Source organism: Paramacrobiotus metropolitanus, unplaced genomic scaffold (assembly GCF_019649055.1).
Source record: "Paramacrobiotus metropolitanus isolate TYO unplaced genomic scaffold, Prichtersi_v1.0 Parri_scaffold0000011, whole genome shotgun sequence".
Classification (NCBI taxonomy): domain Eukaryota; kingdom Metazoa; phylum Tardigrada; class Eutardigrada; order Parachela; family Macrobiotidae; genus Paramacrobiotus; species Paramacrobiotus metropolitanus.
In genome coordinates, this window is record NW_026570231.1 from 1,458,127 (window position 1) to 1,474,835 (window position 16,709).

At 42.9% G+C, this 16,709-nt stretch overlaps 2 protein-coding genes across 2 annotated transcripts; both read left to right on the plus strand.

Annotated features, from left to right (window-relative positions):
- Positions 1-6,519: 6,519 nt before the first annotated feature.
- Positions 6,520-10,913, plus strand: LOC129583669 (uncharacterized). Its single transcript, XM_055475565.1, has 7 exons — positions 6,520-6,720; positions 6,814-7,120; positions 8,849-8,911; positions 9,097-9,271; positions 9,355-9,569; positions 9,653-9,925; positions 10,113-10,913. The coding sequence occupies exons 1-7, from the start codon at positions 6,679-6,681 to the stop codon at positions 10,703-10,705; spliced, it is 1,668 nt and encodes a 555-aa protein (XP_055331540.1). The 5' UTR covers positions 6,520-6,678; the 3' UTR covers positions 10,706-10,913.
- Positions 10,914-12,827: 1,914 nt separating this feature from the next.
- Positions 12,828-15,036, plus strand: LOC129583677 (uncharacterized). Its single transcript, XM_055475579.1, has 2 exons — positions 12,828-13,680; positions 13,809-15,036. The coding sequence occupies exons 1-2, from the start codon at positions 12,955-12,957 to the stop codon at positions 14,259-14,261; spliced, it is 1,179 nt and encodes a 392-aa protein (XP_055331554.1). The 5' UTR covers positions 12,828-12,954; the 3' UTR covers positions 14,262-15,036.
- Positions 15,037-16,709: the final 1,673 nt, after the last annotated feature.

Here is a 16,709-nt window from a genome sequence, read left to right on the forward strand (position 1 = left end):
AAACATTGCTGCCGGTGTTGCCGACCTCGAAACACGTTTAAAATCACCCGATATAGAATGTAAAAATATCAAATATAAAATCAATACGAAAAATCACTGGACGAGTGAGTGACCGAAACACTATCACCGACCACTGAGCGGAATCTCTAGATGAGTGAGTCATCGAGCGGGCTTTGCTCTTGCTCACCTAACGCTGGACAGTAGTTGTAGCAGGGTCACATCCTCACCTAGCGATTTTTCTCCTTACCTAGCGATATTTCTTACTGGACAGGTTGAGCTCGGTCAGTCACTCACCTAGTGATTGAGTGTGTCAAAAAATTGTGTCAAAAAATTGCTAGTGATTGAGTGTGTCAAATTGAGTACGTGACCGAGCTACCACCACTGTCCAGTGCCCAGAACCCGTTAGGTGAAAGAGTACCGAGATACCACTACTGTCCAGTGCACAAACTCCGTTAAGTGATTTAGTGACCGAGCTACCACTGCTGTCCAGTGCATAGATCCCGTTAGGAAGATGGGTGACAGAGCTACCAATACTGCCCAGCGCACAGAGCCCGTTAGGTGAACGCGTGACCGAGCTAACACTACTGTCCAGTGCATAGATCCCGTTAGGTAGGTGGGTGACCAAGCTACCAAAGCTATCCAGTGCACAGAGCCCGTTAGGTGAACGTATGACCAAACTGCAATATTACTGAGCAAAATAGAGCAGGACCTGCTAAGTTCTTAATGGGTGACCTATCTAGCACCACTGTCCAGTCTTAGCGTCCTTTTAGTTTGTAATGTGATACTCTCGTGGGCGATTAGATTCGGATGGTTTTTGGCTAAGATAATTTAACGAAAAATGATCTGTAAAGTCAAAGTAATTGCGTTCGACTGCACGAAACCAAAACATCCATTTTTTTATAAAATTTTTGTTATCGGGCCCTTCAGATTTATCCGTTCTAAGTTAACAATCCGTAAACCGGCCAAGGAGTTTAGAACCCAAGAAACGCGGAGGCGAAGCCGAGGCTGTTTCTTGTAATAATATATGTTGCGGTGCGGTATATATTGCGGTGTATAACACGGGTGTGCACTGCTTCCTCAATGCAGTACTTCGAATGCTGCCTTATATGGGCTCCCCTTATATTACTCTCCCTTATCTGGGCTCCCCAGCAATATGAGCAACCCTCTACATGGGCGGTTACGTTATTACTCACACTTTCGCAGCTGTTACCAGAGTTATGCCTGACTGAAATTTTTGATTTATTTAAAATACTTTATACTTATTTTGCCAGTACGTTTGTAACATTTAGTTTGTTTCAAAGTGCTCAGGTTGCATCAACGACAGATTCAAAATCTTTCTAAAATTAAAATCTTTCTAAATTCAAAATCTTTCTAAACGTTGCCCGCTTAAATGCACTAAGAACCCCATGAAAAAAATAATGTGACATGAAATTTCGGCATTTTTCAGTTATGCCTGACTGAAATTTTTGATTTATTTAAAATACTTTATACTTATTTTGCCAGTACTTTTGTAACATTTAGTTTGTTTCAAAGTGCTCAGGTTGCATCAACGACAGATTCAAAATCTTTCTAAAATTAAAATCTTTCTAAATTCAAAATCTTTCTAAACGTTGCCCGCTTAAATGCACTAAGAACCCCATGAAAAAAATAATGTGACATGAAATTTCGGCATTTTTCAGTTTGTTCATTGGCAAATCCGGTTGAAATTAATGAAAAATATTATTGTATAGATAATATACATAAATATTATTCGGATGTGAAATTTCGGAATTCTTTGGTGTGCTCACTTGTAAATCCGGTTGAAAGAAGTAGAAAGGGTTCTGCTATAAATCCGATAAATTTAATTTGACGGGTATTGCTAACAAGCCGGGAGCCCAGATAAGGGAGAGTAATATAAGGGGAGCCCATATAAGGCAGCATTCGAAGTAGTGTTATTTGATGTTCAGATAACGTCGTAACTTACGCTGCTGCAACCGTGGTATCAAATTTATCAATTTTTTCAGACTGGCTTTCCATTTAATCTGTAGCGTATTTCTGGATAGGTTGTCACTTGTCACTTTGTCAGCTTTCTCAGCTTTACGTATGAAGAAAACAGCACCGTCCAATGAATAATGCTGCCGTGTTGCTGGCGCTCTAGTCCGCACGAGCGCTGTCGTTGGGCGCATAAACGCAGTGCGAAATGCTTGAGTTATGAATCATGACGATAAGGCGGATAAGCATAACCCATAACAGCATAACAGTTACTGGAGCTTAAGAAAATTCCGCTCTGTGCTTAGGTATCGAATTTACTGGCCATTTGACCGATGAAATAATGCAGTACGAGTAGTCACTGACTACTAGTGAGAGCCAGCCTACTAGCCAGATAGTGATGGAAAAACTAAAATTAGCCGACTAATTAGTCGGTTAACGTCGGTTAACCTGGGTAAAACCAAAACAATTAGTTTAACAATTTTAGGTAGCTAAAAAAATTAGTCATGAATTTTTAGTTGACTAAAATTTTTAACCGAGTCAATTTTAGCTACCAAAACTTGAAGGTTAACCGGGGTTAACCAATTTTATTTATTGGTCTTTTTTTCCCAGTAAAAATACGGCAAAATTACTGTATATCGCTCATAACCGAACTGTATATTATAATCTACACCCGGGCGTAGGGGTGACAACTTGACAGTGTGGCATTCTGCCTAACCGGCCCACTTACCAGCTACTATCAATCACCGTCGTTACGGCCTGTTTTTATTTTACTGTCGCAATTTATTACCATAAGATTAACGGGTAATTTAACGTGTTAAATGCTGTGAAATTTGTAATTGTCACTTTACTGACTTGACTTCAGAATTTTCACTTTAACTCAAGCGGGTGTTTTACGGACGGTTCATAAATGCCGATACTAGAGTAGGCAACATTAGTATCGTGATCTATCTGTAGGTACATAAAACCGTATAAAAACAAAATCATATGAAAACAACTTTTAATTATAAGAATTATAATTAGTTTCCGTTAACTTTGGTTAACCGACTAAGAATTTTAACCAAACCACTTTTAGTCGCTAAAAGTTTTAGCCAAGAAAATTTAGTTGACTAAAAGTTTTAACCAAGCCGATTTAGGCGGCTAAAGCTTTTAACCAAGTTTTTAGTTTAACCGAATTTAGTTTAGCTTAGTTTTTCCATCACTATAGCCAGAATATGCATGACAGTGTTTATATTCTGTTAGCTGTGTTTATTAAACACAAAAAAGAAATCATTCCAAGTTCAGTGATTACACTTTACGCGTAGGCGGAACTGGAAGCATGCACATTTAGCTACATGGTAACCAGTTTTGCTGCCTGAGAAAGAAAATCTATCTCTTGTAATTTGGAGGCATATTTCCGGCCATGTAATATTCCCGACTACCTATCGCTGATCATATGAACTTTGCACCAACCGTTCATGTCTCCCAGCGGAAAACAATCTCCCGATGCATCGTGATTTGAATTGCTGCTACCTGCAGAAAATTTTAATTCCCTTTAGGTTCTTTTCTGCCAGAGCTGGGTAGCTCGTCATTTCATCATGGCCGGAAATTCGTCACAATGGCGTATAGCACATCTAGAGATTGCAGACCAGGTGAAGTATACCTGGGTCACTGGTGGCATGGTGGATGTTCACTTCGCCGTCGGGAGGCAGCGTGGGGAAGCGAAAACATTTTCAGCTAGCAAGTCGGTCCTTTCGCCCTTCTGGTGACTGCCAGTTTGCTGCGCTTACTGGCTTACAACATGGAAGTTTCACTGCAGGAACGTCTTGAGCCTTGCCAGCGACGTGTTTGAAACCATGTTTTACGGGAGTTTGCCGAAAAGTGGCCACAGTGAGACTCCCATCGATATTCCGGAAATTCTGCCGGAAGTTTTCACGATAATGCTTAAGTGAGTACCACCAGAAATGCTTTAGAATTCGTCGCCGGCATAACTGTTAGTGAGTGCAGCTGTCAAAGAATTTTGTATGCAAACTATGCATCTTAGGTATCTGTATACTCGAGCCGTGGATGACAACGATCTGGCACCCGAAAATGTTTTCGAGATTTTATACTGTGCGGACAAGTACAATCTATCGCATCTGACCGAATTCTGTCTGCTGTTCATCACCACCACTCTGAGCGCCAGCAACTGTCTAGTCTTCCTCGGAAAGGTTGGTTGTACAACTTGTACTGTATGAAATACAGTTCATACAGTACAGTCACTACAGTGTATTATAGCATGAAGGTGCCTAACCGCCGTTCATGCCTTATAATCCAGTGTTCTTCTGCGCAGGCTAAAAATTCGAAGCATGAGTGCGCTGCAAGATATATGGAAAAGTGCTTAACATTGGTGGATGCGGAGAGCAAAACCGTATTCCAGTCAAACGATTTCAGCGTTATCGAACGGGACACACTGGAAATGATTTTGCAGCGCAATACATTGTCCATTGACGAAAATACCATTTATACTGCCGTGAAGAAGTCCGCTGTCTTCGTTTTGCGTTAAATGTTGCAATTTAAGACTGTAGCTGTTCGCTTCTAGGTGGTCAGCAGTTGCTTGTTCAAGACGGTCGGGAGCGGTCACCGAAGAACCGCCGGGAGCTGCTTTGAGCGGCGCTGTTTCTCGTTCGTTTCCCTCTCTTGACCGATGCGCAGCTGGCTAACGGACCGGTTAAAGTAAGTTGTTGCCAGCAACGTAGCATGTTAATAAACAGTTATTCCTTTTTCCCAGAGTGGTTTACTGACTGATTCGGAGCTGCGACAGATTTATCAGTTTAAGCACTCCGACAATAAACTACAGCCACCGTTTCCAATGGAACCGCGACAAGGCTCAGTGTTGCAGATCGGCGATGCCGAATTCTTGCACAACGAGGAAGTGTTCGTTGACATCGATGCACGGGCTTCCTATTGGTGGCCGGCAAAGGTTATCGGGATTCGTGGAGCGAACTTTATTGTTATTATACGGAATAAACATAAAATTGCGGAACAGTGTGCGCCGGATAAGATTGTACGGGCCTCGGACATTCTGAAAAACGATCAAAATGTTTTCCTGCATCGCTTTGGGCACCCGGACTGCGAAGCCACATATGTTGGTCCTTCGAAGGTTTTGCACGTCGTCAATCTTTAAAGCCCCCGATACGACGAGCGTCTGTGCCCGTTTATTAATCTTAGAATCAGTCGCGCCCAGATGGCCACTTGGAAATCATCGATTGAGTAATAGATGGCCAAACTGAACCACTGGTAGTGCACGAGGTGGCAAACTTAATTTTTCGGTAATTATGTGCGATGTGTTGGATTTCTGCTTTATATATGCGCAGGTCTGTTGTTATCTCTGATACTTCAGTCTCTGCTCGAACACGAAAAACATAGTACTGTATTTCATGTTATTTTTTTTGTTTACTCACGGCGAGTTAAAATGCTTACGGTTAGTTCAGCCATCGACAGTAGCCGGCAAGTTCGCGCAGCGTGAACAGTCAGCCTTTCCACGTAAATCCAGCTGGCCGAAATCCGTGCTTGTCAGTGAAAATACGGCGCCATTACCGGTTTGTGATAGTCACCCAAGCATTCAGTATATGCACGTACGCTGTACAGATACATTACACCTTCTTTGCTTGTACCTTCTTAAACCTGCTGCGTAGCGTGAAACTATTGTACAGAAAAACACGAGTGAGCAGACTGTATAAATTGACTGACATCACTCGTTTTACTTAACAGCAGGATAACATGATAGAAATGAAAGAAACTTATCGCACTGAACACTGTAGTGAGAGTCAATGCAATTACATGGATACGATATCGCCTGTGGCCCGGCAAAGTAACAGGGCTTGGAAAATATATTAATGTAGTGCAGATCTTGGCAGGAATTGGGTAATGGTCAATAGTGTCGGGCAGCGCTAAATCTAAGACTACAATTAAACGACCACTTTTAGTACGAGTATTTAAATTTTAAATATGAATTAATGTGATCATTGAACATATTATGCAGTATTTGACAATTCGGTCGGTGCTGTTTAATACGAAACACCTAACGACGCAATCCTCGGTAGTCGGTAGACAACTTCTGTCGGTAGATAAGTCTGGAAGTCGATTGCGGTTTCAAAAAAAACAGGGCAACATCTTTGTAGTCGCTTGGGCGCGTACATAGACATTGCAACAAGAATCCAGAACGTACACAATTCTTGAAAGACTTGTAAACGTACGTCAGCATTCACTGTACATAATAATTCCAGCAAGTGCCTTGAAGTGTTTCTTGCCAACAATCAACAAATGCTTCGCAGCATTGATTATCGACATCTGGTCTCGTATGCGGCAAAACGCTTTAGCAAGCACTTTTACAAGTGTCAGTTCTTCCTGTCAGCGGTGGTGGTGATGCCTGCTTTGCAGAAAAGGATCGTGAGATAAGAATTTTTCGGTATTTTATGAGTGCGATTCTTCTTGTAAAACTGGCATCACGTTGCTTGTTCTAAGAACTGACAGGTGGCCTATGTAAAACTTTTGCTGAAACTGAGACAACTCTTGAACGGAAGGACGTTCGGCACGTTTCGTTGCGCACTGCATTTTTTGGTAGGCGTTGATGATGTATAAAAGGAACTGGAACTTTTTCGTCTTCTCTCATAAATACCTATAATTAAGTATTTTTTCGCTTTTGAAATACCGTAACTGTAAGGTTGTTGAGGATTTTAAATACCAGCGATGTACTCTATTGCATTGACCTTTGCCTTAGCATGGATTGCGGTAAGAACGCCATACGTTTTCTCCCAGTAGCATCTGATATAGGCACTGCACGAGTAGTATTTTTAAATTTAAACATATTTGACGCATTTACAGCTAGGGCTGTGTTGTCAGTCACCGAAAACCGGATGTTCAAAGTTGGTTCCTGACGCAAAGTGCTGCCCTGGGCTACGTTGCGTTTATGATCAGAAATACAAAGACTGGGGAACTTGCCAGCCCGGGAAGCCCGAATCACCACCATCAGCTAGTCCAAAACCCTCACCATCTACTGCTAAAACCAGACCACGATCGACTCAAGAAACCACATCACGACAACCTGCTAGAAGTGAGGCATGCAAACCAGGATCGACGGCGGGTTCCTGTCGCCACGACAACATCCGCCAAAACCGCTCCGAAGCCGGAGGTAAGCTGCGAATAGTGCTTCACTTTCAAGGTAATTACGAGTTATTTTATGGTATGTCGAACGTTGCAACCTTACTGGCGATAATTGAAATGCGTAAATTTTATGCGAGGCCTTTAGCATTGTACCGCTCACACATGACTGTATGTGTGCAGAGTGTATGAGGTGAACGGCGACTGCTATAGCTACTCTAGGAAATTAAAATGAACAATCGGACGCTCTCTTGTTATGGGTTTTCGCAAGCTTCTAAAATTAATACATTTTTGCCCTTTTGCTTTTATTTGGCATCTGTCAGAACAAGCATCAGTATTCTTGCGCACCATTGCACTAAAATGGCCAAATCTTAAATTTTAAAAAAGCATCCAAAATCGTTAGTGTCATTCGTGATCGTAGGACTTGCGATCAGCGTTCAGTGTTTACATAATGCATGCACTTTAAACATGTACCCCTGTACATACAATACTACATAGTAGATACTATAATAGCGAAGCGAAGCGCGAATAGTGAAGGTCCTCTAAATTCAGCACCTATGCAAAAATGTTTTTGTGTCTTACGGAACTATACAGCTATGGCGTCAACGCATCGATATGCAAGATGTCGTCGGTGGCTGCCATAAAGTACCGGTACTACACAAACGTACTGCGGAAACTGGTCTGTGTCCGTTACGGTAGTTTGTTACGGAAGTAGCAGCTCTGAGATCACCAGTAGGGAGCAGCAGCTATGATGTCACCTTAGCCATAATGCATATGTTATCGGTGGCTGCTGTACTACTATGTACTATCTAGTACTCGTTGTACCGTACAATCGCTCCTACTGACTTTACTGTGCTCATTTTGTGGTATAAACTCATACTACGAACAGTACAAAGTAAGCTGCTGATGTCTTCCGTTAAAACGTGAGAAAATCACAACTGTATTAATGAATCGGTATTATTCACTCTTGCAGTTCTCGTTGCCAAAAATTGTTCGCTTCGCCTTCTGCACCATTGTACAGCTTTCAAATAATTAAAGAAATTATAACTGTGTTCTTCCTTTGCGGCAGAACTTTTATCTTCCATATTTTTTAAGTAGTACTTTTCCTCTACTCATTCCACCCGCAACTTATTCCACTTACATATATTTTAAAGATGTTATACTAACGTAAAATTATTACTGTATTAGACCCTACGCGATAACAACCGGTGTTGGCTTACGATTCAGTGGTGTAGGACATTTATTTTAGCCAACAGCCAGTAAAATAAAATAAAAGAAATGCATACAATCATGAATTCAAAATATGTACTAAACCGGCGTCTAATGCAACCTGGTGCTGACAACCAAAAATGGCGCGGGTATTAAAACCATTTAGTCTGGGCTCCGCTATCCCCGTTGAACGCTGCTAACAGAAATGTCCTGGTGACCGAGAGCTGTCTATTTACTGTTAAATGCTGAAATCTTAATTAGCCTTTACCATGGGACACGGACATATTTATGTGCGTAAAACAACTGCGCAACCAGCAGTAGACACGTGTACATGTACGGTAAATAAATATACATACTGCAAACACATCTGTCAGTGTATCTATCTCACAACAAAAAACTAGAAAGTGTACTGCTAGAACGTATGCTAAAAAAGCGTATTGTTGTATTTTTTTGGGACAAACAAGCGAATCAGTGTTGAGCGAATCATAATCGTAGTTACGGTAATTGACATCATCCAAAATAATGTTTATTGCAAACAAATTTGTGCTAGGTGCTCCAGTTGGTCCGCAGAGATGGCCGTTTGCGAGATATCAAGGAATACCTTACAGATTTCGTATGTATGCTTTGCACCATAGTAACAAGACTAAGTTAGACTGTTATTATGCGTATTACAGTGATATTGACAACTCTGGCAAGCAGTTTAAGTATTGCTTAACGCATAAAATTGTCAGCAGGTTTGAGGTTCAGGTGTTCTCCTGCGCCGATCTGTGGTGATTGCTTGTGAATGCGGTATTTTAGGGACCATTGGAACCTGCAATGTCCGTGGTTTAGCCAGCGCCGGCCGCGCGATTAAAATTCTTAACAACGTGATGCGGAACTGTGTAAGGATGTTTCCAGCCGATTCCGGTACCCAAACACCCATTCTATACATTGATATTATTCATGAAAACCCGGGAAATCCTTGCAATCACGGGTATGCTGCATTACATTTCAACGGCAAGCTCTCCCATATGGAGAGATTGATACTTGACTGTTTACATGGCTTCGGTTTTTCAGTGCGCCGAGGTCTGAACAATTTGGGTACAACAGCGCTGGCGAGAACTTGATCTTCGTCAACACTTGGCCGTATCAAAATTACTCTGACACGATACTTGATATTGCATTTTTACACGAATTCGGACATGCGGTATTTGATCTGCGACATGAACATCTTAGGGCCGACCGCAACCAGTACATAAATCCCATATTTGATAAAAACCTGTATATCTGCGGTAAGGACGCGTATTGCTGACAGTTACGAAAGCTAAGGGATAGCTAATTATTTGTAAACTGGAACTATTTTGTGCGATTTCAGAAGAAAATATGGATCACTGGCGCACTTCGCCGTTCGAGATCGCGTATTACACTTCGGACTTGAAATTTTCTTACGACATTCACAGCATAATGCATGCAGGCATGCGTGACTATGCAGCAACCGCAGCACCGACGGTCGAGTTGGAGCCTGGATTACCTCAACTATGGACGACTGGTCCTCGCGAAGATATACCATCGCACCTAGGATATTTCGATGTTGCAAGAATGAGGGAGCGCTACGACTGTCCGTTGGATGATCCCCTGTTGCACGAAGGTACTGAAACTGAATGCTTCGTAACACTTATATGCCCTACTAAGTATGTTAATTTGCAAACTGATTCAGTTTCGTAGAAAAAAACATTCTATTATTATAAAACATAGTAAAGCAGTGTTATTGTATAAACGTACAGTAAGCCATGCTTGCGAATATGAAGACTACATACTGTGTTATTTTTAACTAGCGCGGTTAGCATCACGGAAGGTCGTTCGTCTAGATGGTTGGAGAATTCAGTGCCCGAACGCTGCATTTAGCCGCAATTTGACCGGTACAGGAGACATCGCCACAATGCAGGACAATGAGCTCTGGATGAAATGCGCGTTTTTGACGAACAGTAACGGGAAATTGGGAGTTGCAAATTTTAACTATCAAAACGGAGCGTGCGACGTATTTTACAATTTGAGCGGATGCAAATATACAAAATCCCAGGCGGAAAATTTCACAATAACCATGAGGACAAACCGCATTCTACGAACATTTCACAGCATGGATATCGCAGGTGTCGCCATAATCCAGGGCGTAACCGTTGACTGGCCAGAAGACCCCGAAAACGAATTTTTGCAAATGGAATTTTTTGAGTGTAACGCTCTGTGCCACCTTATGCCCGGTGTATGCTTTTCTGTGGCAGTGAAAGTGGAAAACGGAAATCTAACAGGATGTTTCCCGTATGGTGGAGGGCAAGGAAGACCTGTGCCCGCTCCGTCGACGCTCACAGCGTTTATTGTGCAGGACTGGGACACCATGGAAAACTATAACACATTTGTTTATGGATTCTAATTTGCTCTTCTATAGCTTGCCGTTGGACTGCTTTACTTTTAATACACATTCTTTCACTCTAATTCGTCTTCAAATAATAAGACCGTATTATCAGCTTGTTCTCCAGAATTAAATTAAAATTATTGCCCATTATAGAGTCCACAAGCAAACGATGTTTATTTAAAATCACAACAAGTGTTTTCCGAAAGGCGATAGCCGCCGAAAAAGGCGGTCCAAGAAACTACTTGATAGTCAACCTTTTTACATTAAAAAGTCAAAACAAATCTTGGTCTTCCTGGGGGTAGCAATAATAATTAAGAACATCCTGATTTCCCATGTAGCTTGTGCTTACTACGGTAGAGTCTTTTATTAGTATGTAGAATGGATTTCGAAGCGACCGGTTTCGCTGGCATACATCAACGCTGATTGAGAAGATTAATTAAAAATGATTCATTCAGATTTTCACAATAAAGTAGGAAACTGCACCGATGGGTGCATTAGCAGACCGGAGCGCAGGCTTTGTTTCCGGTGGCATAACAGCGCGTTTCGTTTTGCCCTATCACATACTTTTTGTTTTTTGTCGATAGGTTAAAAAATAAGGTGTAGAATAAAGGATGTTGGACCATTGTTGGTTGTGTATCACTTCAAACGGCAAGCTGGCAAAATAGTGAGAAGTTTCCGTCGCCCTTTGTAAGTTGTATCGCAAGTTTAAGGTTGCCTACGCTCTTGCATCTTATCCTCGCATACGACGCATATTGGCTAATTGGCACCGCATTCCCACTTATAGTTTTTTCTGGAATTTTTGGAAAACGGCACACAAAAATGGTAGGTAACCAGACGAAGCCCAAGAAGTCTCAATTTTGGTGCACAACAAAAGCTAAAAGCTAATGGGCCTAATCTTTCAAACGCATGTTCCTTGCGAAACGGTTTTTAAAGCACTAGAATATAACGTATTAAAAAAAACTGTCTATCAGCAAATGTTTTAAGCGATATCAGGAAGTACTTTTTGCCGTTAAAGTTACTGGGCTCATATGCGTAAATTTTCAGTTTCGAACATTGCGCTAGCCGTGGACAATTCAGTGCTCGAGCACCGACTCGAATAAGGCACGCCTGCAGTAGCCCATGGCACCGCTGTTAAGTTACACATTAAAAATTGGTTATTTAATTTTCCTTCTTTTTTGTTTGGCCACAAACAATGAATCTTTGTAAATGAAATTATTTTTAGGCATACACGGTACAAAAACGAGATTTTATAAAAATGAGATTTTGCTGAATTAGGAGCCTAGTACCTGTGTCAAAATGTGCTTGGTTTGAAAAGGCGTCGATTGTTTCATATTTACGAGTTCCGTAGTAGTTGCTACTCGTAGACTCGTAGTTCCGCGAGCTGTGGATCCCATATTTTCTATTTCCGTCACAAGGGCTACTGCGAGTTAAGCGGCACCGAGTTTTGCTTCCTTATTGTGGCCGCGTAACGAAACTTCACCACAGTCAGGTCTCACCGCTGCCTGCCCCCTTTTTGGCTTCGCTCACGTTATGTAGAACATAAAACACCATGTGCGGAGTTTTTCAACACGAAACTCTGGTGCAATTTCATCCATTGGCTACATATATGACGTGATTTTTCACTTCCTTTTATGGTGTCGTTTTTACTTCCTTATATGACGTCGTTTACTTTCTTGTATGATGTCCTTTCTTACTTCCGAACCGCACAGACAAAGAGACAGACATTTTTTAATATTATCTGAATTAGAGGACCTTCGCTGCGTTCCGGTCGAAAATCAATTATACTCCAAAGTTTACGTCTCGTTTTGGCATACCGATGACCTACTACGAGTATAAAAAAACAGTACTCTTAACGGATGCTGAGTTGAATGAAACTTAACGATCTTCAAGTGTAATATTAAACGGAATTGTGAATAACTAACGGGCTTGTACAAAACGCTTGTATGCGATCATAACATAATTAATATTCTACGTGCGCTTCCACGTGGCATTTATTGCCGACATTTTCCGCAGACTTTCCGGCGAAGCGTGGCGCTGATTTCACGAAATCCGGTTCGGCTGCTCAGTAGCGTGCAAATACATAATCACTCGACGAGGGTGGTATTGTTGCTGCTTTTTTAAATTACTTCCGCATCACCGCGGCTCGATTGTACGCGTGATAATCTTCAAAACCAAAAAACAAGTTGCAGTATCCGTACACAACATCTGTACACAACTTAATCATTCGAAACGTTCTTGACGAAGCCCTCCCACCCCTCCCGCCAATAATGTCTCGCCAGCAAGTCCTAATCATCTGTGATCTAATTACTTTGCTTCTCATGGAATCGGTTACTGCCGGCATATTGACGGCCCCGGCTCTTCCGGCTAATTCTTTGGAGTACATCAGTGGCTTCCGCAATCACAACCGTGCGTACCCATACCCATTCGGGGAATACTATCATAAGGAAGATGACTGTGTAAGCTACGCTCTGCCAGCTTGCAATACAGCGTGGCCGCAGTGCTCCTGCACCAGCAGGGCTTACAACGTCAGTCTCATCTCCCGAAGCATTGATTTGCTTAACATTGGAAAAGTGTTTTCTTCAAGCCGATACTCGCCGTATCAGCTCTGCGCTCCCAGCTGCTTGCACACAGCCTTCGTCCCGCTGCCGCGCCTTCCCAATCTCCGTAGCATCTCGTTGGCCAATATATGGGTGGCGCCCGATGACCGGGCTTTCCCTGTTGACAGTTTCCTGCGCAACGTGCAACCGGTACTAACTGTCTTAAAATTAGAATTTATCTATCTACCCTCGATAACACGCACCACGTTTGCCGGCTTCATGGCATTGGGCAGACTGGAATTGTCACACAATCGCATGTCCGCTATTGCCGTCGACGCGTTCACCCAGCTGACACCGGCCCGTGCTGCACCGACACTCGCCACGATTTGGATTACCGAGAACGTTATGCCGCGACTGGACTGGTCAGTGTGGGAACCGCTCGCACGCAGTTTACAGGTACGCGATGGAAATTCTACAAAAATATTTAGTAAATATTTTGTGGAATTTCCATATAATGTTCTACTTACAAGACCTCAACTTGTTTCCAGATTCTTGAAACATGTTTAATAGCGCTGTTTTGCCAGGCTATTTTTCTGGACCAAAACGGGATTGAGCAAGTGTATTTTGACCACGATTTCGTCCTGCCGAAAGTGGAGGTCGTAAGCCTTGCCGCCAACCAGCTAACTCGCATCGACGCGCGTCTGCTGGCTAGTGTGTCTAGTGCCGACGCGCGACCCTTCCTGGAAATTGAATACAATCCACTTTGCGTGCGTGATGCACATTGTGACTGCCCATCGCTACGTCCACTGTGGAAATGGCTGAAGAAGCAGCCGCGGCGCTACGTAACTCCGGGGCATGTCGTAACCTGCTGCAAGGGATACAGTGACCGTTTGACATGCGGACCCTACCGGATTGATCCACAGAAGCAAAGTACCGATAAATATACTTATATACAGAATGTTACAGGGGCCTATAGTGGTCAAAGGTTGTTCGATCTTGCCGCCAAACGAAGTGGTCAGAAATCGCTCCCAAAGTAGCCAATCCGAATCGCATAGTTTATGCCCCGCAGTTGCACACGTTCTCCGTTTTGTAGATATTTTAGTCGCCTGTGGAATACCATGACTGCAAACAAATTCCGTGAGATATCTCTTTAAGCCCTGATTTTTTGTTGAGCGGGGAATGCGCCTGAGTTATGATAAACATAACCAATAATAATAACAGTTACTAGAGCTTAGGAAAATGTGATTGAAATTTCCGCTCTCTGCTTGGCAACAACTTCACTGATCATTTGATCGACATGCAATGATGCAGTACTCAAACTACTTCTATGCATAACAGTGTTTATGCTCTGTTGGCTGTTTAGCGCCTGTTCTTATTGAACACACTGGATAAGAAAGCATCCCATGTTCAGAGATAATATAATTCGCGTAGACGGAACTGGAAGTATGTACTACGTACATTTAGCTACATGGTTAACGAGTTTTGCTGCCTGTGAAAGAAAAACTTCTTCATCTCTTACAATTTGGCAGCATATTTCTGAATATTATTGTTACTGTATTCCCGGCAGTCTTCCGCCAATCATATGAGCTTAGCACCGACTGTCTGTGTCTCTCAGTAGAAACCTCTCTTCCGTGGCATCGTGGTCGGGATTGCGATTACGTGCGGCGATCACATGGGTCTGGATTGCGATTACGTCTTTAGCTGCGATTCTGCCTCATCTTGGATTCTCGGTAGCTCGTCATTTCATCATGACCGGAAATTCGTCACAATGGCTCCGTAGTGCACATCCAGAGATTGTTGACCAGGTGAAGTGTACCTGGGTCAGGGGTGGATGGTAGATGTTCACTCCGTCGTCGGTAGACAGCTTGGGGAAGCGAAATCATTTTTAGCTATCAAGTCATTCCTTTCGTCCCTCTGGTGACTTCACGTTTGCTGCGCTTGCGACATGGAAGTTTCATTGCAGATACGTGCTGGGCCTTAGCAGCGGTGTACTTGAAACGATGTTTTACGGAAGTTGGCCGGAAAGTGGCGAGAGTAACAGTCCCATCGATATTCCGGAGATTATGCCGGAAGCTTTCGCCATAATGCTGAAGTGACCACAGTCATGTTCTTAGAGCTCAGTTGTCGCCGACATGACGATCACGGAGCAAAACGATGAAAGAGTTCTGTTTATTTACTTTGCATCTTAGGTATCTGTATACTCGATCCGTGTATGACACCGATCTGACACCGGAAAATGTTTTCGAGATTACTTACTGTGCGGACAAGTACAATTTGTCGCATCTAACCGAATTCTACCTACTGTTCATCAACTCCACACCGAGCGCCAGTAACAGCCTAGTCTTTCTGGGAAAGGTTGGTTGTACTGTTGTACTGTATTATAACATGAAGGTGACTCACCGCGGTTCGCGTGGTATAATCCAGTGTTTGTCTGCGCATGTTAAATATTCGAAGCATGAGAGCGCTTCAGGATATATGGACATAGTGCTTAGCACTTGGATGCAGGGAGCAAAACCATTTTGCAGTCGAAGGACTTCAGGGTTATCGAACAGGACACGCTGGAAATGATTTTGCAACGCAATACATTGTCCGTTGATGAAAATACCATCTGCACTGCCGTGGAGAAGTCCGTTGCCCTTCGTCCAGTGTGGGATGCAGCCCACGCCAAACAACCGCCGTGAGATGCTGGTAATGGCAATGTTTCTCGTCCGTTTCCCTCTCCTGACCGAAAAGCAGCTGGCCAACGGACCGGTTAACGTAAGTTGTTGCCAGCAAAGTAGCATGTTAATACACAGTTATCACCTTTTTTTCCGGAGTGGTTTACTGACTGAATTCGGAGCTGCGACAGATTTATCAGTTTGAGCACTCCGACAATGAACTACAGCCACCGTTTTCAACGAAACCGCGACAGGGCTCGGGGTTGCAGATCGGCGATACGGAGTTGTTGCTCAACGCGGAATTGTTCGTTGAAGTTGATGAACATACTTCCTATTGGTGGCCGGCAAAGGTTATTGGGATTCGTGGAGCGGACTTTATTGTTATTACACGGAATAAACGTGAAACTGCGGAGCAGTGTGCGCCGGATAAGACTTTACGGGCCTCGGACATCCTGAAAAACGAGCAAAAGGTTTTCCTGCATCGCTTTGGGCACCCAGATTGCGAAGTCACATGCGTTGGTCGTTCGAAGGTTTTGCATGTCGTCAATCTTAAAAGTCCCCGATACGATGAGTGCCTATGCCCGTTTATTAATCTTAGAAACAGTCGCGCCCAGATGGCCACTTGGAAATCATCGGTTTCGTAGTAGATGGCCAAACTGAACCCTTGCAAATGCACGAAATCGATCACTTAATTTTTTGGTAATTATATATTATATGCGATGTTTGGGGACTTTGGGCTTTCTGCTTTATGAAGTCGTAGGTCTGTTATTATCTTTAATGCTTCAATCTCCGCTCGAAAACAGAAAAGATTTTTTCATGTTTTCTTCA